At 52.4% G+C, this 24,754-nt stretch overlaps 2 protein-coding genes and 1 long non-coding RNA gene across 3 annotated transcripts in view; 2 read left to right on the forward strand and 1 right to left on the reverse strand.

The window, feature by feature from the left end:
- Positions 1-122, reverse strand: part of OBSCN (obscurin, cytoskeletal calmodulin and titin-interacting RhoGEF) — a 113,388-nt gene extending 113,266 nt beyond the window's left edge. The window contains exon 1 of the mRNA XM_044917033.1: positions 23-122. Coding sequence (XP_044772968.1) covers positions 23-122 — 100 coding nt within the window. The remainder of the gene's footprint in view (positions 1-22) is intronic.
- Positions 123-17,716: 17,594 nt separating this feature from the next.
- Positions 17,717-20,166, forward strand: LOC123325309. The gene is made up of 3 exons (XR_006540352.1): positions 17,717-17,823; positions 17,979-18,072; positions 20,148-20,166. It is a non-coding gene; the product is annotated as an uncharacterized LOC123325309 (long non-coding RNA).
- Positions 20,167-23,496: 3,330 nt separating this feature from the next.
- Positions 23,497-24,754, forward strand: part of RNF187 (ring finger protein 187) — an 8,557-nt gene continuing 7,299 nt past the window's right edge. Inside the window, exons 1-2 of the mRNA XM_044917034.1 lie at positions 23,497-23,539; positions 24,161-24,748. Of these exons, the coding sequence (XP_044772969.1) occupies positions 23,497-23,539; positions 24,161-24,748 (631 nt within the window). The remainder of the gene's footprint in view (positions 23,540-24,160; positions 24,749-24,754) is intronic.

Below are 24,754 nucleotides of genomic sequence, written 5' to 3' on the forward strand. Positions count from 1 at the left end.
TAGATGGAGTAGCTCTCCTTGCGGCTGCGCTTGCGCTTCTTGCCGTCCTTCTTCTGCGCCTTGGTGACGGCCTTCTTGGAGCCCTTCTTGGGCGCGGGCGCCGAGCGGGAGGGCTCCGGCATGGCTAGCGGGGCGGCGGCGGGGCGGCACCCAGATGCGCGGGGGCCGCGCCGGCAGCGCTATTTATCGTCTCCATATTCAAATGAAGGCTCCAAATCGCCGGAATCCGATTGGACGGCCGGCTGCGCCGCCGGGACCGCTAGGAATTTATATAAATAGCAGACGCCGGCTCTTCTTTCCTATTGGGCGGCAATCCGGCCAATCCGAAGACGCGTGTGCCGCGCGCGGGGAGTCAGGTTGAGCATCTTCGTTCCAGCCGGGAGAGGGCTCTTTGTCTAGTCGTAGGTTCTGGATGGGACAAAATAGGAACAGGAATAAGGACACTAAAATACGGAAATAAAAACCGGTTTAACCCCGCGTCTCCATCTTCTCCGGCCAAGGGCAAACACATTTCTGAGGCCAAAGGCTGGGGAGGAGAAGCTGATACTTATTGAGCAGAGGGGAATGGGGAATAACTTAACTATTTCCCATCAGCACCACCCCCCCCGCCCCCCCCGTGCCCCCCCCCGCCGCAAAGAGGCCAGTTTAAGAGTTCATGAGCAAATGCAAAGGACTCTTTAGGAAACACCGAAAATACGTTAAGGTACTTATACTGGAAGTGTAGCTACAGGGCAGGCGTTCAAATGGAGGGAGGAAATGAATCGGTTTCAAGGGAAACAGTCCTCCTTCCAATTGTTTATTTCAACGCTGACAACTCCCCTTTGAAGTGACAGGTACATGCTAAGTGCTGCATACACAGGATCTCATCTAGTCTGCTAAAACGTCCGACGGTTAGGGGCACCTGCCTGGCGCAGTGGGTTGCGCTGGACTCTTGGTTTAGGCTCAGGTGGGGATCTGGGGTCGTGATTTGGGTCGTGATCTCTGGGTGGTGGGATTGAGCCCTGCAACAGTCTCCGTGTCAGTGGGGAGTCTGCTTGAAAATTCTCTCCCTCTGCCCCCCCAATGGTGGGCACACGTGGGGGCCCGCTCTCGCTCTCAAATAAATAAAACTTAAAAAAAAAAATCCTGCAGGTAAGTGCTATTCTCTAACTAGGCATCAGAACACAGGCTTATAGACCTGTTAAATGATAAGCTGAGGCCTATTAAAAATGTTAAGAATTTATCTGAGCAAAAATTGATTAGAATCAGGCAGCACCCAATTTAACAGATAGAAAGGAGTTCCAAGGAGCTGTACAAAATGAAAACCGTGTATAGGCAGAACTGAATGTGAACAAGAAGTCACGCAAAGCAAAGAAAGCAATATTGCGGGGCACCTGGGTGGCTCAGTCGTTAAGCGTCTGCCTTTGGCTCAGGTCATGATCCCAGGGTCCTGAGATGGAGCCCCACCTCGGGCTCCCTGCTCTGCGGGAAGCCTGCTTCTCCCTCTCCCATTCCCCTACTTGTGTTCCCTCTCTCGCTGTGTCTGTCTCTCTGTTAAATAAATAAAATCTTAAAAAAAAAAAAAAAAGAAAGCAATATTGCAAGGTCCCTTTCCTTTTCCAGGAGGGAAAGGGGGCTATCAGACCAATTACCTCACTAGAGCTGATCAGGGAATTCCTGACTGACACCATTCTGGGAGAGCTAACACTTTCAATAAATTAAGTCTTGGTTAGCTGACCAGAAGCTTAGCATAAGGCACTCCGTTTTGGACCTTTTGTCCTGTTTTTATCAGAAGTTACCAGATTAATTCTTATAAACATGAGTTAAGTTTCCCTATATGTTAAATGCCAAGAGGGAAAGAAAAGGTGTTCAGAATTCACATTTCTCACTTACTTCAGCATCACCTGGGAAGCTCGTTAGAAATGCAGAATCTTGGGCTCCACCTCAAAGGTATTGACTCAGAATCTGTATTTCAAACAGCTCTATTCAGGGGGTCACTTTTCTGGCCACTTTTCTGGCCACCAGGGCATTCTCCAAGCAGGCCAGGAAACTTAACGGTGCCCCAAGACAAAATGGCTCACAGCTTCAGAGCAGTTAACAAGATACCCTTCAAGATACCAACACAAATGCCCTCCATATACAAATATGTCCTCTGAGGTCCATGGGCCTCTTTTTTTTTTTTAAAGATTTTATTTATTTATTTGAGAGAGAGAATGAGAGAGAGAGAGCACATGAGATGGGGGAGGGTCAGAGAGAGAAGCAGACTCCCTGCCGAGCAGGGAGCCCGATGTGGGACTCGATCCCGGACTCCAGGATCATGACCTGAGCCGAAGGCAGTCGCTTAACCAACTGAGCCACCCAGGCGCCCTCCATGGGCCTCTTGACGTTTGGGTGCCCTGAGCTGCTTTGGACATACTCATCATTAAACCATTTTATCTGTTTACCTTAAAAATATGTAGTTGATTTAACAAACATTTCTATGGAGCTCATTAGGAGATAGGTAACCATTTATTAAATACCTAATTCAATGTGGTGCCCATAACAGCCTTTCCAGGAGTGCACTATTATCAACCCCGTCTTACAGGTGGGTAGCAGAAGACCAGAGAAAATATATCCCAAGTTAAGCAGCCCGGGAGGCAGGAGCTGACTCTGGAAATCAGGTTGACTGGTGCCAGGCACCAAGCTAATGCAACCTAGAACTGGAAAATTTGGGGGTAGTGACCTTTATTTCATTTTGAAGAAGGAAGGAACACCACTTGTGATGCGGTGTGTAGAAGAAAAATATTAAAACACAGATGCATTGCTCTGTATTTAGGTTTCTGGCAAAAAAAAAAAGTCAGAAATTATATAATTTCTCCTGCCGTAGAAAGATGATATTATTGATGAAATCGCACCGACTTCCACAATCGCGGATTCCATTAGGAAGATAAAGCCTTTGAATACAAAGCACTTAAGAAAATAGAAAAAGAGCTTGTTTCTGGATCATCTGTCCAAACCACTTTTGCAGACATCGTTATTGTGTTCTCCGGGAGATGTAATGGGTAATGCATAGAGATGGTTCATCTAGGCTCCCAGCACCACTGGAAGAGGTCTGAGGCTTGATCTCGCACAGGAGGTGAACTCCAAGCAAGAATGGCTCTCCTTTGGCCTGCAGATTTAGTTGGCTCAGATCTCTCCGACCTATTCTCGAAACTCACCATTCAGAGGCAGTCTTTCGGTCTCAGCTGGGGCTCATGGGAGGCAGACATTGGGGCTGTTAACATGTTTGCGATGTCTGGGAGGAAAGAGTTTCTGCGACTGAGGAGCTGGAGGTTTGGGGGGGACATGCTTTGAGTATGTCACAGCGCTAGTGACAGGATTTCCAGGAACTGGTGCAAAATGAGAATCTCGGCATCTTGTCCAAAGACTACTGAGACTTGTAGGATGCCCACTGCAGGACATCGAAGCAATCTCGGGGCACTTCTCAGGGCAGCCGTGGTGTGGGCTCAGGTTGCTGGCCCATGAAGCCGGCCCTGGGTGCCCCTCAACCTGCAGGCCCCCATGCGGGGGTGGGGGGTGGTCCTAGCCACTTGTCACCCCAGTCCCCTCCCCCACCCTGGTCCTGCTAGCCCTTGGAACGCTGGTCCTCCACCAGGTCCTGCTGGGGTTTCTTGGCTTCCTTGGGGTGTGGGATAGGAGGTGAGTATTTCTAGGAATGGCCTCGAGTAAGGGGCTGTGTTTCTGTGTAGGTGCTAAGTTTCGGAGTCCCTCTACCCCCACATAGTAGCTGGTTAGTGCCAGAAAATCAGGACCAGACTCTCCAGGGTTGGTACTACGGACTGAGTGTGTGTGTCTTCCCCAAATGCATATGTTGAAACCCTAATCCCCAGTGGCTTGATGTCAGGAGCTGGGGCCTTTGGGAGGAGAGTAGGATTATAGGAGGTCATGGCGCTGGGGACCCTGTGGTGGGGTTAGTGTCCTTATAAGAAGAGCTAGGACAGTACTTGCTTCTGTCTCTCTGTTCCATGTGAGGATGTGGTGAGAAGGGGGCCCTCTGCAAGCCTGGAAGAGAGACGCCATCGGGAACCCCCCTGGCTGGTACCTCATCTTGGACTTTCAGCCCCCAGAATCCTGAGGATGAATGCCTGTTGTTCGAGTGGCCTGGTCGGTGGTGTTTGTCACAGCACTTGGGGTCAAGAGAAACATGGCGTATTGACAGATGGAACAGTGTAGGGCAAGCTGAGATTTTCTAAGAAGGAAGGAGTGAGGGGACGCAGAGGGGTGAAAGAAAAACTCTACAGTCTGGACATGTAAGTCCAGTTTAGATATCTTCTCTCTCTCTCTTTTTTTTAAGATGTATTTATTTATTTGATAGAGGGAGAGACAGCAAGAGAGGGAACACAAGCAGGGGGAGTGGGAGAGGCAGAAGCAGGCTTCCCGCGGAGCAGCGAGCCCGATGCGGGGCTCGATCCCAGGACCCTGGGCCCATGACCTGAGCCGAAGGCAGACGCCCAACGACTGAGCCCCCCAGGCGCCCCCCAGTTTAGATTTCTTTGTAAGGCAGCCTGACTTTGTTCAAACCAAGCATGCATGGTGCACCTGCTTCGTGAATGAGTAGCCTAAAGAGAACCTTTGTTTTGTCCTTAAGATAGAGAGACCCATGCCCCCACTACCAGCATTCAGTCCCTGACGGTAACGCTTGCGATTGCTGTCTACATGTTACTTTAGAATCTTCGTGAGGCTTCACAAAGGTGCACTTCTGATCTCATGATTTCTGGGTCCTTGTGCAAAAGCCGATACTGCTCTGTGGATGCTGTCCGTTCTCTGGAGCACCTCTGTCCCTGTGTGTGCCCGGCAGCGGTCTCGGCTGGGACGTGCATACAACTATTTCCTTGTAGAGAGTCTAAAGCATGTGTTCATTCTGCGCCGACAAGAGAAAGGCCGGAAAGAGCACAGAAGAAGGAAGAAAAGCCAGGTAGCCGTGGCCTGCAGCTTAGCCACTAGGGTCCGTGATGGCCCTACTAGAGTAATTGTAAAGGGGCTTAGGGGCGCCTCCACGGCTCAGTCGGTTAGGCCTCCGACTCTTGGTTTCGGCTCCAGCCACCATCTCGGGGTCGTGGGATGGAGCCCTGTGTCCCGCTCTGTGCTCAGGGCAGAGTCTGCTTGTCCCTCTCCTCCCCCTTCTGTCCCTCTGCACACCTCTCAAATAAATAAATAAATAAAATCTTTTAAGTACAATAAAAAGGGGTATGGAGGATTAAAAAAAAAATCAAAACTTTTTTTCTTAGTTGTTCGAGCTCATAATGCCTGGTGCTGGCAGCAAGTCCGTACACATGTTCACCGAGTGACTGAATGAAATAAGCCCATTTTATCACTGTGTATTATTATTATTAATGCTATTATTATTATTATTTTGAGGAGGAGGAGAGAGAGACAGCGGGAGGGACAGAGGGAGAGGAAGAGAACGAACCTTAAGCAGGCTCCACGCTCAGCTCGGAGCCCGATGCGGGGCTCGATCTCACGACCCTGAGACCATGACCGGAGCCGAGATCTAGAGTGTGGCCCTTGCCGAGCCGACTGGGCCGCCCCGTGTTCCTGTGCAGCGCACGTGGTGCCATCCTCTGCCCGCTGGGAGGACAGGCACGCGGGGCGGCCGCCTTCTCCCCAGCCCAGCCCAGCCCAGCCCAGCCGGGAAGCCTGGAGTCTGGCGCGTTCTCACAAACAAGCATTTACTCCACGGCGCGCAGACGTGTTTGCCTCCCCTCCCGCCGCACGAGCGGATGCGCTCCGTTCTGGGAGGGAGTCCTCGCGGAGCCTGCCGAGACGGGCGGCTCTGCCGGGGGCTCACCTGCCGCCGCAGAAGACACGCGCCTGCGGAGGAGGCTGGGCACCCACCCCTCCAAGGCCCTGCCCTCCTCTGCACGCGGATGGGGGCTCCGGCCCACTTCTGCGGAACCCCGGCTGAGACAGCTACTGCCCCGCATCCTGTGCAAGGAGCCTGGGTGTGGACCTCGTGTTGGCCAGAGCATCTTCTGGGCTCATTCCGTTATTTCAGCAAGCACAGAGAGCGGAGCGATCTACGATCAAACCGCAGCTCCAGGTGTGACTGAGAGACGGCGGACCAGGCGGCAGAGGTGGGACCGGGTCAGGGAGCCCAATCTGAGCCCACCGCTGTCTTGCCACGCCTGGTGGTGGTGGAGAAGCCCTGCTCACGTTCTGCTCTGAGCTTTTGTGTTGCGAGCTTCCAGACCAGAAAACGGCTGAAGTCAGACTGGGCCCAACGTACAAACCTGGCGAGGTCTGGGGCTGGATTGGGTCCGACTGAAGCTGCGCTGGGTCCAGTGTGAGGTCTCGGGTGAATCAAAGTTTATTTAAAGGCTGAACAAGCAGGTGAACCGTACCAAACATCATCTTTTTTCTTTTTTAAAGTTTTTATTTTAATTCCAGTTAGTTAACATGCAGGGTAATGTTAGATTCAGGAGCACAACATAGTGACTCACTATTGTACTTCCATCCAACACCCAGTGCTCATCAGGACAAGTGCCCTCCTTCATCCCCATCACCTGGTCCCCCCCCCCCCCCCCCCTCCCCCCCTCTGGTGACCCTCCGCTTATTCTGTGTAGTTAAGGGTCTGTTTCTTGGTTTGTCTCTCTCTTATTTTCCTTTGCAACTTTGCTTTTTTCTTGACTTTCACATATGACTGAAACCATATGCTAATTGACTTTCTCTGCTTGACTTATTTCACTTAGCATAATCTCCTCCAGTCCCATCCATGTTTATGTAAAAGTTGGGTATTCATCCTTTCTGATGGCTGAGTTATATTCCACTGTATATATGGACCACATCTTTATCCATTCATCTGTTGAAGGGCATCTCGGCTCTTTCCACAGTTTGGCTGTTGCGGACATTGCTGCTATGAACATCGGGGTGCATACGGCCCTTCTTTTCACTACATCTGTATCTTTAGGGTAAATACCCAGTAGTGCAATTGCTGGGTCATAGGGTAGCTCTATTTTTAACTTTTTGAGGAACCTCCACACTGTTTTCCACAGTGGCTGCAACAGTTTGCATTCCCACCAACAGTGTAAGAGGGTTCCCCTTTCTCCACGTCCTCATCAACATCTGTTGTTTCTTGGGTTGTTTCCTGAGTTATTATTTTTAGTCATTCTGACCGGTGTGAGGTGATAGTTCATCATGGTTTTGATTTGTACTCCCTGATGCCAAGTGATGTTGAGTATCTTTCCATGTGTCTGTTGGCCATCTGGATGTCCAAAGATAATCTTGAGACACAGTGGCCACAATGGAGAACTTTTCTCCTAGATGAGCTCATCCATTTTGAGGTGTCCCAGACAAAAAGGGTCTCAGCTAAGTGCTCACCATAAAGGCTAGACAGAAAGTTACTTTTCTTCTTTTACAGTTTCTGGTGACCAGGATGAAACTCGCTGGGACACCTCACTCACTCCAGAATCTGCAGACAGAGGAGGTCCTGGGAAAGAAGGCAGAAGCCGCCACAGGCTGAGAAATCTTACCAGACCTTCACCTGCGGTGCTTGGTGGAGAGAAGGAGGTAAAATCTCACATCCTCCCTTCTTTTCCAAATTCGGATCAGCAGGAGAATCATGTTTGTAAAACTGAGATCTTGGAATGGTGACGTGTGGATTTGCGGTCGGGTACCCATAGATTGTCAGTCCTTTCTCTCCCAGGGACAACTACTGCCTTATGTTTGTCTTGTTCTGTGTCCTGGGAACTTGGTTTGGCAGCTGTCAGGTTGGGGACCCCAAAATATGGCTGGACAGAACTGTGGGTTGTGTTCAATTCGCAGCCAGGGTCCCACCCACTATCACCAGCTTTAGGGGAAATTGTCCAAATCTTCCTTTCTTTGGGAGTGGCTGTGCATCTCGGGAGGGTCGCATATTTTGCATGCTCTTTAGGGACCCCCCCTTGCATCCAAAGGGTTGTTTAATATCGCCAAGAATATCTACTGTTTGCTTCACCTGAAGCCTGACAAGATATGCAAAGGGATTTTTAAAAATGTGGCTCTGTGGTCACAGGCTGGCCAAACTGGAACCTGATATTCAGAGTCTGGTAGGAACTTTGTTTTAGGCCTTCTCTCCTCAGTTAAAATGCAACTATGTACCCAGAGAGAAAGAAAACGATTCTGAAGCCTTTTGTGGAAGGATCTGCTGAAATATTCCAAAGACACACAGCTGTAAATCTGGAACATAGGAATCCTTTGCTTTCCATTGCAGTTGGGAATCTCCTTGATACCAAAAGGCAAAGTGAGGGTGATGTTGGATGGCTGGGTCGGCTCCTTGATATCACTCAGGCTGTTACACCATCCACTGTCCTGATCTGGCAAATCTTTGCAAAACCGGAAATACAGCTATAGAAACAATTCCGTGTCCACCTAGATTTACGGTTCCCTAAATGTTTGCTATTCATCTCAAAATGCTTGCAGACACCGTAAAAGATTAGGACTTTGGAAACAGAACTGTCCTGTGCCGAAGGAAAAATTTAAACAGTAATTACCCTAGAGTTCTAATAATGGACGAATACACCCCAAACTCCTAGGAGGAAACTTGCATTCTTTCTGTGTCCCTTGGAGATGACCATCTTACCGTGTCTTTGAATTGTGAACACCCCAGGACATGACCAAAACACTGCCCACAGACCCCTGAGACTGAAGGGAAGAGAGGAAGAAGGCTTTTAAAAATACAAACCGTTATAAAAGTTCTCTTGCCCAAAATCAAGTCCACACCCCCCTGAGATTACTTGTCGAGGCAAATAAAAATCCTAAAAATCTCTTCCACACGTACAAAGTAGTAGAAAGCTTTGGCAATCTGCCATCTGAGCACATAAACATAACATCCGCCAGAAACATAATTTGGATCCACCTGTTGTTTTATAAACTAGTGAGTTTACATTATCCTACCTGTCTCACGGCTAAAATTTTAGAGTGAAGACTGTAGGATCTATTTGCCTCTGCCTGTATGTTTTTGTGTATCAATGTATGCATGTTATAAATGTGTGATATTTTTCTACCTCTGGATGGTAGTGCCAAAGCCAATTTGTAAACCATTCTATTCAATTGGCTGAAAGGCAAACAAGCATTTATAAAGATCTAGTATACTCTCGGAAACATATTTTTCTTTTTTGTTTTTAAGATTTTATTTATTTATTTGGCAGAGACACAGCGAGAGAGGGAACACAAGCAGGGGGAGAGGGAGAGGGAGAAGCAAGCTTCCCACTGAGCAGGGAGCCCGATGTGGGGCTCGATTCCAGGACCCCGGGATCACAGCCTGAGCCACCCAAGAGGCCCAGGAAACATATTTTTCTAGTTCATGTAATTTAGGATCATCATTGGTGAATACGAGCTAGCTTAAATTTGTTGTTTACCTAAAAAAGGCGTTTCTTTAGAGTTGACAATATTAAATAGAATACTTTTACTCTGCTAGGTTTACTAAATAAGCTCATGCTATTTCTTTTACACAATTTAGATAATGGGTAGCTGCTGAATATCTCGTCAGATTGTCCTGGCTAATCCGACCATAAGTCTTGGGAACAAGTGAATTAAATAGATGCAAATAACATGACGGATTATAAATGAGCTTTTCAACAATTATTATGCTTTATGGTATGTCCACTGAGGAACAGTTTCCAAAATCTTTTTGGCAGCCCGAAACCTTCCAGTCATACTGAGATAAGTTGAGTGATGGGCGTTCGCTGAATATCCAGATCTTTTCTAAGTAGGAGAAACACGCGGAATCATGAATTGCTGAACAAAGATTTATCCACTTCTGGCTTCTCTTTACGGAGGAATGAAGGGTATCTGGGTCTCTTAGTAAACACGTTTGCAGCCACATTTAAAAGCTGGTATGAAGAAGAATATACTTCTAGAAACTAGGAAACGTATTTATAAATGTCCCAGGCCAAAGCATGCCAGAGTGACAGTCCGCACATCCTCCGTTTTCACTGGAAACCGAGAATTCTGAGGGCTAACGGTTCTAATCAACACACCTAATAACGGGGTGCCTGGCTGGCTCGGTCGGAGGGGTGCGCAACTCTCCATAGCAGGGTCTTGAGCTCGAGTCCCACCTTGATGTAGAGATTACTTAAATAAATAAAGCTGTAAAAAATATGTCATAAAGCCACTTAGAAATAAAAAGGGAGAAAGAAAATAGTATGAAAAGTACGTATGTGAGGAAAGTAAAGCGATGGCTTGCTCTGAAATGAGAAGGGAGAAGAAAACATAGGATGAAATCCGAATGGATACATACGGGAAAAAAAGTTGTAGGAGGTTTGTGAAAAAGGAATTTTATGCGTGGTCAAGACTGCAATGGACTTACTGAAGTTTTTCAAGAATGCCTTCTAATAGCAAAAGTACACAGTACAAAATTAGAATTTGGTTTTCTCTGCCAAAAGGACAAAGTTTTCTTAGATGATTGGTTTGCTCTTTTTTTTGTTTAATTTTTTTAAGATTTTCCTTATTTATTTGAGAGAGCAAAAGAGAGAGCACGAGCAGGGGGGAGGGGTAGAGGGAGAAGCAGACTCCCAGCTGACCAGAGAGCCTGACGTGGGGCTTGATCCCAGGACCCTGAGATCAGGACCTGAGCCAAAGGCAGACACTTAACCAGCTGAGCCACCCAGGCATCCTTGGTCTGCTCTTAATAAGAAATTATAGCCATGATGTTCTTTAAACCTTCAGTAATCTGCATAGACAGCAAAGATTTTGTGTCCTACCAAAATAACTTGACGTGCTTCACGTTGTCTTTATGTTGTCTTTATCGGGTGTCTGAATCCTTAAGGAACTCCCGTTTTCTCAGTAGTGCGAGACGTAGGTTTTGTCCACACCCCTGTAACCTTCTGTCTTTGCCTTTACCCTCCTTGATTGCCACTTTGGTCAAATACATGAGTAAGTATTATTTCATAATACTCTGTGATCCTATGTAATCAAATGTCCAAACTTTTTGACATTTCCCCCAAATCAAATTTAAAATGGAGCCTTTTGACCTCACACCAACTTTGACATTTCCCAGCGGGATCCTGGAGTATCTCAAAGGATGTGTCTCTCACCTTGTAGAAGAAAGATGTTAGATTAATTAGGTTTCTTTGGTGTGCTAAATTACATAGGAAACATTGTCAAATACGTGATGTCAAACCTGAGGTTGGATGAGTGTGTACATGTGAGTAATATAGGTATTCCAGGGATTGTTCAAAGTTCAGAGGCATTTGTCAATATGCTCATTGTCCAGCTATCACCTTATACTGTGGCATGCCACAGAAATAATTACATTTCCTCATCGAAGAAACACTCACCACATCTTTACCCACGGGCATTAAAACACTTTTTTTTTTTTAAGATTTTATTTATTTATTTGACAGAGAGACACAGCGAGAGAGGAAACACAAGCAGGGGGAGTGGGAGAGAGAAAAGCAGGCTTCCTGTGGAGCAGGGAGCCCGATGCGGGGCTCGATCCCAGGACCCTGGGGTCACGACCTGAGCCGAAGGCAGACTCTTAATGGCTGAGCCACTCAGGCACCCCTGGGCATTAAAACACTTAACTGCTTTACTCTGATGCTCTTGCAAAAGCAAGATTCACCGAAAGGACCCTACCAAGTATTCCCGATCGCTGACACCATTGCCCAACCAGCAGGTTGAAACTGAGGAAGGCTCCACCTGACATCTGGTCCTGTGTAAATGCTGGACAAGACCACTGGCCACATATCTGTGGCCACTGCAAAGGGGGAAAATCCACCCTGCAAAGTCTGTTGGATTTGCCAGGATGCTGGTGATCTTGCAGTTCTGCCCATCCAAACCCCCTCCATGATTTCCAATGCCGCAGTTTCTCGGGAACAGACTCACTCCTCCATCTCTACTGTGCCAGGCTCACCTGGGTGTCCATCTCCCTGCCTCTGGTTAACAACTCCAAACCCAGGGCACCTTCCATCCAGGCTCTGGACAAAGAAAGGGACACAAGGCAAGGGTAACCAGAATAAAACCACCTTTCCTCCCTAGAGCTGACCAGGGAGGGAGTCCTGGGCCACAGATCCAAATGGGCATGACCAGGAGGCAATCATGATTCAAAATTGGCTTCCTTTGGCAGATCCCTACTCCCCTGGCCAGGAGCAAGCACAAAGGAGGTGATGACTGGGGACATCCCATTAACTCATGAAAATGTTGTGGAATCTGCTACTGAACCAGGAGCTGCCCAACCAAAATCCCTTGACTCTCTGGCCAAACTCATTCCTGATAATAGGAGAGCCCTTGATGATCTCTTAGCTGAGCAAGGAGTCTGCCCTCTGGCCACACCACCCGCTGCACTTGGATCCCCAGTCCTGGGGGAGCTGAGACTCAGCTGTGCGAGATCTCCTGGCATAGGAAAATATTTGAACGGGATCTTTCCTTGACTTAAATTCTGATCATGTCTCTCAGGCTGGGGGATTGGGGAGGGGGGTTAAAACGAGACACCAGGTCCCAAATGGAGACGTGTGTGCCCAGCCCCAGGCCACCAGCCGATACTCAATGACAGTGTTGGCTCTCCCCGAGACCGAACCTTAAGCCAGTCATCAGGATCGCCCCCTATCAGCCCTAGGGAGGAAATCTGCCTGACAGGCCCCTGCCGCCCCCTCCCCCGAGGAAAAGGTCCTTGCAGTAACCTGCTGTCCTGCCAAGAATAACGTCCTTGTTTGGTTCCCCTCTGCCTCTAAGTCTTTCATCTCCTACAGCTCCCTGGAGCTCCCTGCTCTCCGCTAGCCTGGAGGACGCCCAATTCCAATCAATCTGGGCGCAAATAAATTCCAAACGTTTTCAGTAGGCCTCAGTTTACCTTTTAACAGAAGACACAGAGGAAACGGAACACACATATATCTGAAAACACGAAACTTGAGATTTTATGAGGGTAATTTTCCCATACTTTATATTTTATATGTTTAAGTTTCCGGGAGAGGTGGTCTGGATCTGGGAAGGGAGAGCTGTGGAGAAATGAGCAGGAGGGGTTTGAGAAGGGAGACAGGGGGACGGGCGGGAAGGGTGGGGAGGAGACTTGGAGCAGTGTAGGCAGCTTAGCTGGGGGATGGGTGGGAGGGGTCTCGGAGGGGAGGGGAGGGGAGGGAAGTGAGTGCGAGGGGTAGGAAGGGAGATGGGGAAGGGGTGGGGTCTAAGAGGCGAGGTGGGGGGTGCGTGGGAGGGGTGTACGAAGGGGGATGGGGTGGGGCAGGAGTCTTGCAGGGGAGGTGGGGGAAGCCAGGAGGGTGTAGGGTGGGGGCTGGGCTGGGCAGACAGCCGCCTCACCCACAGGACCATGCCTTGGGGACAGCCCCGCCCCGCCGCGCGGCTTAGTCCAAGGTTCCCCTCTTCCCGGTCAGAGCAGCCTAAGTGCCTAAGTCACCCGCTTGCCAGGAAATCACGAGGACAGCCAAAGACTGGGGTGAAAACATTAAGGCACCAACGTGAATAAAATACAAGCGATTCCAAGTTCATAAACCAAACTGAGGGGGCGCTCAGAGGCAATGGCATCAAGGGGAGGTTTGGAAAGCTCCAGAAGGTGCCTCAGCCAATCGGGCGCGATTAAGTTTGCACCAATCGGGATGGGCTGTTCGGATAAACACACAGGCCACTGCTCTTCCTGCTCGGCGCCGGGGCCTCCCGGGTCTGTGCGGGTTGGGGGGGCCCTGAGGCGAAGGTCCTCCGCCCCCCACCTCTGCCCCTCCCGGCCCCGCCTGCAGTTCGGCGCCCCCGCGCCCTCCACCTCTGCACCTCCCGGCACCGCCTGCAGCTCTGCGCCCCCCGCTACCCTGCGCCCCCCACCTCTGCCCCTTCCGGCCCCGCCTGCAGTTCTGCGCCCCCGCGCCCCCCACCTCTGCGCCTCCGGGCACCGCCTGCAGTCCTGCGCCCCCGCGCCCCCCACCTCTGCGCCTCCGGGCACTGCCTGCAGTCCTGCGCCCCCGCGCCCCCCACCTCTGCACCTCCCGGCACCGCCTGCAGTCCTGCGCCCCCGCGGCCCCCACCTCTGCATCTCCAGGCACCGCCTGCAGCTCTACGCCCCCCGCGGCCCCCACCTCTGCACCTCCGGGCACCGCCTGCAGCTCTGCGCCCCCCGCGACCCTGCACCTCCCACCTCTGCCCCTTCCGGCCCCGCCTGCAGCTCTGCGCCCCCCCCGCCCCCGCCCCTCCCACCTCTGCCCCTTCCGGCCCCGCCTGCAGTTCTGCGTCCCCGCGGCCCCCACGTCTGCACCTCCCGCACCGCCTGCAATTGTGCGTCCCGGCGCGAGGTACCCCTGTAGCCCGCACCTCTGCACCCCTGCATCCCCTAGCGGCTGTGGCCCCAGCCCCATTCCCACCCGCGCCCGGCCCTCCCAGCGCACAGGACCCCGGCGCCGGCCGGCCGGGACTGGCTCTGCACCATCCCCGCCGGGTGCGTCCCCGTCACGACCAAGGACCCACAGCGCGCGCCACGCCCGCGGGTGGCGGGCCGGAGATGGCCACCCGGGCCGGGGCTCGCTCTTCTGAGAGCCACCAGCGGTGCCAATTAAGTGACTCGCGCGGTTTTCCCGACGCGCTTGGCTCCTCTTTCGTCGTCTTGGGAGAGATGGAGCTTTTCAGACACATTTGGGAGCGACATTGGGAGTGGGGTGGGATGGTAGGTTCGCGTGTGGAATTCTGGACGCGTACATCCGTCGTGGGCCTGGACTGGGCAACGGGCGGTCACCAGGTCGCCCTCAGTCCCCTGCCTGGCTCCCTCTGCCATTGTCGGCAGCCCCAGGTTGTGGCCCGCCTGCTCCACGAGCCCTCTGCTGGAACGCCACATACATTCTTTCCCTAGCAGAGAGCTAACAACCCCTGTAATTTCTGCAACGTAGGAATGGGCTCAAGAATTGGCTCTCCATGGGGGCTCGGAGTACAGCAGCCCGTGGGTGAGGTGGGCGGTGCCTCTGGTGGTTGTTTGAGCCCTTGTTCCCCGTCCGCACACCTGCCAGCATCCCGGCTTCTCACGCCCTCTCCCCCCACACCTGCGGTTTGCCTCTCCACCCCTAGAATTCCCATGAATTCTTCCCTATTAGTTACACAGACTTTTTGTTGGTTGGCGGGCAGTTGTTTTCACAGGTGATTCTGAAATACACAGATTTATCTAGCTGTTCCTGGGACCTCCCTTCAGGGAAAGCCCTAGTTCTTTCCCAAGGAAACCAGCGTTCACTCTGTTGAAATCAGCTTGCCTCTGTGCATTGATCTCCCCTTTCTTTCAACAGCTTGTTTTTTTCCCACAGCCAGTAACTGTCTTTACAAGTAAGCAGTTTTAATGCCTTTTGCAACTTCCATGGATTATAGAAAAACCGCTCCTTTGGCCTCCCTACAGCCTTGCATCTGGGTACAGGGACCTTCTGGATCCTGGCCATACCTCCCTCCTGGTAAGGCTGGCCTATCCACGTGGCCACTGGACATCCACACATAATCCGGAGCTGGGGGCCCTACTCTGCTGCCTCCTGCAGTGAGCCTTTCCTAGCTGTGTGAAAATACCGGGGTCGTATTGTTACTGTTGGGGTATGCCCAGGCAACAGATGAGGACAGCTGTCACACTCAGTTCCCCAGAGGAAGGTGCACAGGGCACCACCAAGTCTGCCAGAAGGCAGGGCCGGGGGCAACGTGGGCAAGACCTTTACTGTGGTTTCTGCAGGAAAGGTGAGATATGGCAGAGCTAGCAGGCTCAAGGCTGGCTAGTTTGAGTATCTCCGTGGGCGCTGGGGTGCAGGGGCTAGGCCCGCTGTCTGGCACCTGCCTGGGGGACGAGGAGGGCAGACAGATCGTGTGGGAGGCGGCAGTCGGGGGGCCCGTGGGCTCTGGGTTGCTGAGTTTGCAGATGAGAGGCATGCTCCTGGGTAAATCTGTTTCCTATCCGTAGGGTTGGGTAGTCCTGGGACGGGACGTGCTGGGGCCACAAAGCCCCGGATGTCAGGGCATCAGGTTGCAGAAACTAGGAGGCACGGTGACTACTAGGACTTGCTCTGCTCTTCCCTCCAGGACCTCCGTCTTCTCTCTTCCTCAGGGGGCTGCTTCTGTGGGTTCCCCGGTCTCGGCCCACCTGGGTCTCCCTCTCCTCTTCTCCACGCCTGTGTAGACGTCCCTGTGCTCTGGGAAGTCAAGCCTGTGCTGGACTGCAGCAGTGAGGATGGGCCTAGGTGGGCTGGGGCATGCAGCCCAGAGCCTGGCTCAACAGGGGCCCTGACAGAGGGCAGAATCGGAGCCCTGTGCTCATGATGCCCCATGGAGGCCCTGCTCCTCGGGCCTCCTGGTCTAGAGCTGAGCCATCACCCTGCCTGGCCCTTTGGTGTGCTGGGGATATGGCTGTCATCCCCATGGCTCAGCATGTGCTCCTTGGAGTGTGCAAGAATCCAAATGTCCCAAACTGGAGCCAGGAAGGAAGTGTGTTGGTGTTCTTGCCCGTCATCAGGGCCGGAGTGTCATGGGGTGATTTTGTCGTCCCCCCCGCCCAAACTCATGTTTGGAGCTTGGAGTGTGACTGCATTTGGTAATAGGATCTTGAAACAGGTGATTCAGGTAACACAAGGTCACTACGGTAGGTCCTAATCCAACAGGACTGGTGTCCTTTTGAGAGGTCAGGGCAGAGACACACCCTGAGGGACAACCGTCTGAGGACGTGGAGAGAAGACAGCATGTGCACGCCAAGGAGAGAGGCTTCCAGCGGAACCAGCCCCGCCCACGCCTGCATCTCTGACTTGCAGCCTCCAGGAGGGGGAGATGGTAAATGTCTGTTTTCGACCTGCACGGGCTGTGCTTTTTGTGTCTAAGACAGGATTTTAAGAGTTTTAGAGGAAATTCGAAGTAGGATCTTGAGTCTGAAGGATGAGCAGGGTCCAAAGCAGCCCCTTCAGAGTCCGAGTCTCTATACTCATCAACATCAGGAGATGTTGATCTCAACATCTCAACCAATCAACAGGTTACAGGAGAGAGTGATGACACGACGACAGGGAAGCAGGCGAGAAGAGCAGGACGAGGCCCCAGAAGGGAGTTAACGCAGAGTGAGCAGCTCTGTACCCGTAACAGTTACGTCTTAGCTGTCCCTTCCATGGTCACCCTGGGCTCCATCCCCGAGATGGCAAAGCCGTGTGAGGGAGCTGAGACGGCTCCCGGGCCGGCAATGGAGAAGGGGCAGTCCCCCCTCCAGGTTCCCGTCTCTTTGCCCAGGGGGCAGGGAGTAGATGGCTTCTCCGCTGGGAGACCCTCATTCTGCCAGTGTCTGGGTTTCCTGAAGTGTGAGCAGTTCCCAGTAGGGGTCTTTTTCCCAGACGACCTGCACCATGGAGGCTAGAACAGCCAGGCTGTAGGTCAGCCAGCAGCCGCGCTGGTCTCTCGCCCTTCCTTTGCTCCCTTCTCTCTCTAGCCCTTTCCTCCTCCTCTAAATCCCTGTTATAAACCACAGAAGAGGCTACCTTCAGAAGCTCAGGCAGGGGGGCTTCTGAACTTGCCTTTGGATGTTGGGGGCTAATTGGTTGAGGAATTGGTTGGCCGTTCCAAGTCGGCCAGCCTCAGATTCAGGGTCCAAGCTGGGATGGGCACTTTCTCGTGGCCCTGGTTTACTGTGGCCCTTTTACTGGAAACTAGAACCCATATATTTTATTATATGGGTTTAGATCTACTCTGTTTCAAGCCTCCCAATAGGGAGACGGAATTGTGATCTCTTGCCCATCTATAGGAGAGATACACAGCTGAAAATCCTTTGGGGCTAGAGGCGTCCCTGCTGAGCCCCAAGTCACCCTGGAGAGCCTGGGACCCAGACATGTCTCTACGGAACCTCCAACTATCGTTTCTGGTGCAGATGAGCATCCCTGACTTGTGAACGCCTTTGGCCTGGTGAGCCTCCCCAAGAGGGACCTCCATCCATCCTCCCCCTTCATTGATGCGTGTTTCCTCGCAAGGCGGGGAACGGTCTTCCCTGTTCCAAGATAGCATCTAGTTTGGCAAACCGGTGTTTGTTATTTCTTTCTCCTTCCCAATCTCCCCACCAGGCCAATGATCCCATCAAAGATCTCCCCGCCGGGGCCTGAAGGGACGAAGGCGGCCATCCCTCTCCCAGGCCTCCGGCAAAATGTGCAACCAAATGTAAGTGATCAGAGGAGTGGAGGATATTTGAAAATTATGGGGTGTCCGTGCACAGGGCTTGGGAAGAAAGCATAGGAGGTGCCTAAAGAGGCAGGGCGGGCCTGAGAAATCCGCGTGGGGCGCGCGGGGATGCGGCACAGCAACAGATGCCAGCCCCCGGACAGCCCACAGAACCGCGACGGAGGGTTGAAGGGCTCTTCCGAAAGCCGTGGGCCTTCCCGGAAGCTGCCCAGGACCTCCAGTTGCCCAAAGTCCAGGTCTACTACGAAGGGTAAGAGGGGGACCATTGGGGTAGGGGGCCCCGTGGCCGCGTGCGCGCAGCCAGCTGCAGGTGGCCGGGCTGCCCTGGCCGGGGAGGGACACGGCCGCGAGCCCGACGGGAGGACATCCGAGGAGTGCCAGCGAGGACGGGACGCGGCGGAGGGGCGCACGCCGGGGCACCGGACCCCCACTCCCGCGGACCCGCACCCCGCTCCGGCCACAGGCCGGCTGACACCCCCTCCTGCGCTCGAAGAACTCGGAGCCGCCCTCTTACGAAAGCGGGCGTTTCGTAGCAGTTACAGCGAGAGCGCACTGGAGACAAGGGTGCGGCGGGCTACTCGGGACGGACGGCGCCCCACACACCCTCGCTTTCGCCTGTGCACTGCCACTTTCCCGCGCTGCTCCAGCCCCGCCTCCCCGCCGCCCCGGCCCCCCGGGACTCCTTCCGGCGCGCCATTTTGGGCCTTTCCCATCGTGCCCCGGGAACCCGCTATGTAAATGTATGATAATGAGGCCGGGGGTTCTTCGAAGCGGTGGGTACGGGGAGAGCGCATGCGCGGTCTGGGGCTTTAGGGGGAGGTTCTCCTCGACAGTTTGAAACGTTGGCCCTGCTTCGGTCCTTTGCCTGGGCGCCGGGAGGTCCGGCTGGCTGCGCCCCGCCCCCCCGGCTGGCTCTCTGCGTCCCCCCCTCCACCCCGGGCTGGCTCACTGCATCCCCCCACCCCCACGCAGCTGGCTCGTTGCGTCCCCAGGCCCACCCCCGCGCTGGCTGCCTTCTGCATCATGCACGTATCATGGCAATGAAAGTTACCTACTTACCATTCCTTTTCCGTAGGCCAGATGTGACATTTGCACCGAGTCAGATTTTTTTTTTTAAGTGAAAAGTCTCCCCCAGACGTGGGGTCGAACTCTCCACCCATAGACGAAGACCTGCGCCCCACAGTCAGCTCTCCGTACGCACCCTGGGGTCCTCCGTCAGTCGCCTCCACGCAGAGCTGACAGGGTCTCTCCCGTCCCCCTGCACAGCCTGGGTGACCCCAAATGCCATAGAACACAGGTCAAACACGCAGGGTGGACGCGGGATAACTACTCCCTGTGATGAAAAGCGTTAGGGTCGTTGGCTGGGGCCCCCAGAATTAGACTGACAAAGTAAACACGTTAATGAGAGAAAAAACAGTTGATTCCTACCCGTGGGACACATCCCTTGGAGGAAACCCACGTGATGACTAACGCTTGGATTGTCAGGACTCGGGCGTACAAGGCGTTTTAACAAGGGCATTTGTGAAGAAGGGACATGGGGAAAGAAAGGGTTTCGGGCTTCCAAGGATGGCGAGCTATGGCAAGGTGCACGTTTGGGGGCAGCTTACAAGTCACTGGTGTAGGTCCATGGGGGGGCCCACTTTCTGTGTTCTTCAGGCCTTGGAACTTCCGTGGGAGAGGGGATGCGGGCCACTTCTCGTTTCTCATAGCGCCTGCCTCTAGTCAGATGAGGGGAGCTCAGGGAAGGCCTCTTTCTGCATCTGCTGATGCATCTGCAGCTCAAAATACTCTTCATGCCAAGTGGCACCTCTTGGGGGCCTTTCTCTTCTTACCCTACCGAAACCTTTACTTATGTCCTACTGGTCTATTGTTGTTTCAAAAACAAACTAGTTTGTCACAGTCTTATAGACAATACTCAGATTTTTTTCATCACTGTCAATCTAATCCCAAAACATTTTTTTTTTAAGATTCTATTTATTTCTTTGACAGAGAGAGACACAGCGAGAGGGAATAAACATTTTTTTTTTTAAGATTTTCATTTATTTATTTGACAGAGAGACACAGCGAGAGAGGGAACACAAGCAGGGGGAGTGGGAGAGGGAGAAGCAGGCCTCTCGCGGAGCAGGGAGCCGGATGCGGGGCTCGATCCCAGGACCCCAGGACCACGACCCGAGCCGAAGGCAGACGCCCAACGACTGAGCCACCCAGGCGCCCCAGCAACAAACATTTTCTATGAATCCATTTAGAATATGATCTGGAGAGAAAGAGAAGTGGTTCGGAACGCAGCCTGATGAATTGAGAATTCTGCCCGTTTGTGGGGAGGCATTCTCTTATTTAATGCTTTGGGCTCAGTGTGGTGGGAATTCAAGACACCCAGAGCCAGCCCAGCAAATGTCCTGCTGTCTTGTGGGTGTTCATGAAATGTAATGCTGAGCAATAGTCCAGATCATCGCCCACGCTGATTCTGCCTCTGACCTGGAAGTGGGAATCTTCCATTTTCTGGATGGTTCTGGAGGCAGATGAGGGAGCTTCTTTGCCCCGTCCACCCAACACTTGTCCTCAAAGAGCAACCGCTAAGTCTCGCGCCTGGAGGGTGCAGAGGGAGGGCGAGAAATGCCGGGTGATACCTTTTAGTCTTGGGAAGTGAGGATGCCATACAGCACAATTTGGATTCTGCTGGTCCTAAAAGAGGATGGGGTATTGTGATCGGAACCTCTGACCGACTGCCATATCAGTCAGCAGCACCAGTGACTCCTGGACTGGCAATTGGCATCTGAATTTGGGAAAAGTCTTGTAGGACTCAGCCCTTAACCTGTGGGGTCTAACATGATCCTTGGGAAGAATGCACTTACACTGTACAATACGCAGCTGGTATCACAGAGAATGGCTTGATGTGGGGGAAAAGCCCACACCGGAATCTGGAGCAGACCTGGGGGCTCTGAAACAATCTCTGCTATTCCCTATTTCCAGAGATCTCCCATGCACACATTTTCTCTCTTTTTAGACATTTATTCGTTTCAGAGGTAGAATTTAGTGATGCATCAGTTGCATCTAACACCCAGTGGTCATTACATCAAGTGCCCTCCTTAATACCCGTCACCCAGTTACCCCATCCGCCCACCCCACCTCCCCTCCAGCCACCCTCAGTTTGTTGCCTACAGCTAGGAGTCTCTTATGGTTTCCCTCCCTCTCAATTTTCATCTTATTTTTCCTTCCCTTCCCCTATGTTCATCTATTTGCTTCTTAAATTCCCCAGTAACTGAAACCATATGATAATTGACTCTCTGCTTGACTTATTTCACTTAGCACAATCTCCTCCAGTCCCATCCATGTTGATGTAAAAGTTGGGTATTCATCCTTTCTGATGGCTGAGTAATATTCCACTGTATATATGGACCACATCTTTATCCATTCATCTGTTGAAGGGCATCTCGGCTCTTTCCACAGTTTGGCTGTTGCGGACATTGCTGCTATGAACATTGGGGTGCAACTCACGCACACGTTTTCAAACTGATGGCTACTACGACTTGCTTATTCTGTGTGAGTGGAAATCTTGAAGCTTTTGTGTTTTCCCCAAATAGTGATGCAACAAACATTTCTCCAAACCAAACCAAGCCAAATCAGGAACGGCTTTATTTCCATGTTGGGTTATTTTAATAGTACATATTTTGAAAAAAGGAATTCCAAAAGGTTATGAAAAATCTGAAGGTCCTTATTTTTGCTGTATTTGCAAAATCCAGTTTTGGGGAGTCTGTTAACTTAATAATAAAGAAAAGTCCTACTATTTCTTAGTAACTGGTCAGTGTGGTTTTTTCCCCCCACATCTATGTTCTGAACAAAAGATTCAAAGCAGCCGTGTCTTGATTTCAAAAAGGAAAGAAAATTCTGTTATTATAGAAACCTAATAGAAGAAAAGAATCTACACATCTGTGTAATAGCAGGCAACAAATGCGAATTAGGCAAAGTAACATCCTATCAGGCACGTACAACATCGAGCCTCATCAGCTGGGGGTGCCCGGTGGAGACAGCCAGGCTGGAGTCCCGACCGAGGCCTCGACAGGGCATACTCCCCATCAGGTGAGACTTGCAACGGACCGGCCCCATAAGGGCCCTATTTATAGGGCAAATGACGGGGTCTGAAGTCAAACATCTGTTCGTTTAGGAGGAGCGAGCTGCATTTCCATGTTTTCACGTTTCTGATGGGGTTTTGTAAGTGAGGGTCGGTGGGGTGAGGTCCAGAGCTGACAACCAAGAAAGAATTCTTGAGATATCTGTGGTGCAAAATGGTGGTTTTCTTAAAGCACGGGGACAGGACCCGTGGGCAGAAAGAGCTTGCTGCCCCAGGGGCCTTATAATTGGCTGATTATACACTTGGCAGTTGGGGGAGGTAAGGAAAGGGAGGTTTCAAAAGGATTTTTGTATGTTAAAGAAGACTCACAGGATACCAGAGGCCTTGCCATTGTCAAGCTAAGGTTGTTTTTCCGTCTAGCAAGGCATTAACGGTGAGATAGTTGGGAGCTTCCTGGAGGAACATTACACTCTGCTGCTTCAAGGATCTGTCAATGGGCTGCAGGTTGTAAGGACATTTAACTGTATCTACATTTCCTTCTGGAAGCTAGACCATTGATAGAAATGCTTTGTTCTTGTAAATTGCTAAGACTTTTGTAAACAGAGGGAGACCCCATGTCTTGCAGGATTGTGATCTCTGTAAGTTAACTATTTGTTTTTCCTTTAAGGCAGCCAGGAGTGTCTTGAGGAATGTCACATATATCCCATGGTGGGGGATTTGTGGGGTGTCAGGTTCTGCCTGTCCCCAGCTAGCCTTCTGCTCCCTCATTTCTGTATTTTCAAGGAGCCTGGCCTAGGTGTGACTGCCTCCCCTCCCGATTCCATCCTGGGGGGCAAGCTCAGCCTGGAGCAGAAGGGAATGTGAGAAAAGGTTTACAGCTCTTGGCGTCCAGAGCAGAAGGGCCAGTTCTGACCTGGAGGCCAGATGATATATTTTAAATAACCAGGCTCCCAAGGTTATTCACACAGTCTCACAAACAACACTTAGCCCGACCGTGTGTGTGCGGGTCCCGGTGGCCGGTTCTGAGGGACACATCACAGAAACATCTAGCCATATAGAACAATCTATTCAGCAATTGCTTTTTTCTGTGAACTGACAAATCCTATGGGGGGGGGGGGGTGCTATTTCTCCAGTAAATTTTCCTGTACCAAATTTTATGAACTCTTTGTATATTTGTGGCTCAAACTTTGCGAGTTGGGCTACTTACCTTTATTGTTGATTATTGTTCGACTCACTGAGTATCTTGGAATTTCCTGAACTCCTTCCTCCCTTCCTCTCTCTCTCTTGCTCTCTTAACTTTTCTCTCCCGAGTTAACTTACCCAACCGATCAGGTATGCTGGGCTTGACGCCCCTTCCTGACCATTACTCCACAGAACGTTAGTTTACTAGTTCCACTGCCCATTTACTGCATTCTCAGGTCTGTGCCAAAATTTTAAAAACACAAAAAACTGGAGGCAATGTAACTCAGAAGATTTTGCATTCGTCTGGAGGAACACGCTAATTTTTTAAAATTTAAAAAGTATGTAGTGCTAAATCAGTGATTTTTTGTTTTAACTGCGTGCTTGGTTGTCTTCAAAATAACAGAACAGATTGCTCCTCCCGCCCCCCCCCTCCCCCGTTAAGAATTGCGAAGAAAAGTCCTGGGGCCCGTAGCTCTGGGTCTCACGGGACAGCTTCAGTCCGCCGCCTCCGGGTTCCTCCAGTCGGAGGTGCGCGGGGCAGCGGACTGGAGGCCTGTCCCCGGGGGACAGGTCGGGGGCGGGGCGAGCGGGACGGTGCAGGCAAGGAGGTGCGTGCCGGGCGCGGGCTCGCGGGGAGGGCCCCCGAGGGCCGTTCGCAGCCCCGCCCCAACCCCGCGGGGGCGGGCGCTCCTCAGCTCAGGTCCTAACAGCTTACAAAAGACCTTTAGAATGGAGTCTTCCTATAATAGTAAAACAGTTTCCCGCTCGTCCACAGAGTCACTTACGGGGTAAGTGACAATCCTGGTAAGACTGCAGGGTGCGAGGATGTGGGCCGGCCGGCGGACGGCAGTGTGCAGGGCACCGCTGCCAGGACCTTTCGAGGCGAGCTTCCCGGCCAGGACCCGGGAAGGGTGGCGCGTGCGCACCCCTGCCAGGACCTTGTGTGGGGAGCGCCGCTGCCAGGATCCAAGAGCGTGAAGCACACCTCTGCCAGGACCCTGCGTGGAGCGCACCGCTGCCAGGACCCTGCGTGGGGCGCCCCGCCGTCCCCGCCCCGCGCGTCCCCGTCGCCATCCTTGTCCCCGGCCTCGGCTCTCCGGCCGTCCCCGCTGTCCTCCGCGTCTCGCGCCCGCCTCGCCCGCACGCCCTGGTCACCGTCCCTGCGCCGCGTCCTCGGCCTCGCCCGCCCTCCGGCCGCGCCCTCCCCGAGGGCCCCCGCCGCCGCCGCCCTGGCGCTCCCCGCGGGCCCCGCCGAGGCCGCCTGCGCCCTGTGCCAGCGCGCGCCCCGAGAGCCGGTGCGCGCCGACTGCGGCCACCGCTTCTGCCGGGCGTGCGTGGTGCGCTTCTGGGCCGAGGAGGACGGGCCCTTCCCGTGCCCCGAGTGCGCCGACGACTGCTGGCAGCGCGCCG

The sequence above is a fragment of the Neomonachus schauinslandi genome, chromosome 7, assembly GCF_002201575.2.
Source record: "Neomonachus schauinslandi chromosome 7, ASM220157v2, whole genome shotgun sequence".
Taxonomy (NCBI): Eukaryota; Metazoa; Chordata; class Mammalia; order Carnivora; family Phocidae; genus Neomonachus; species Neomonachus schauinslandi.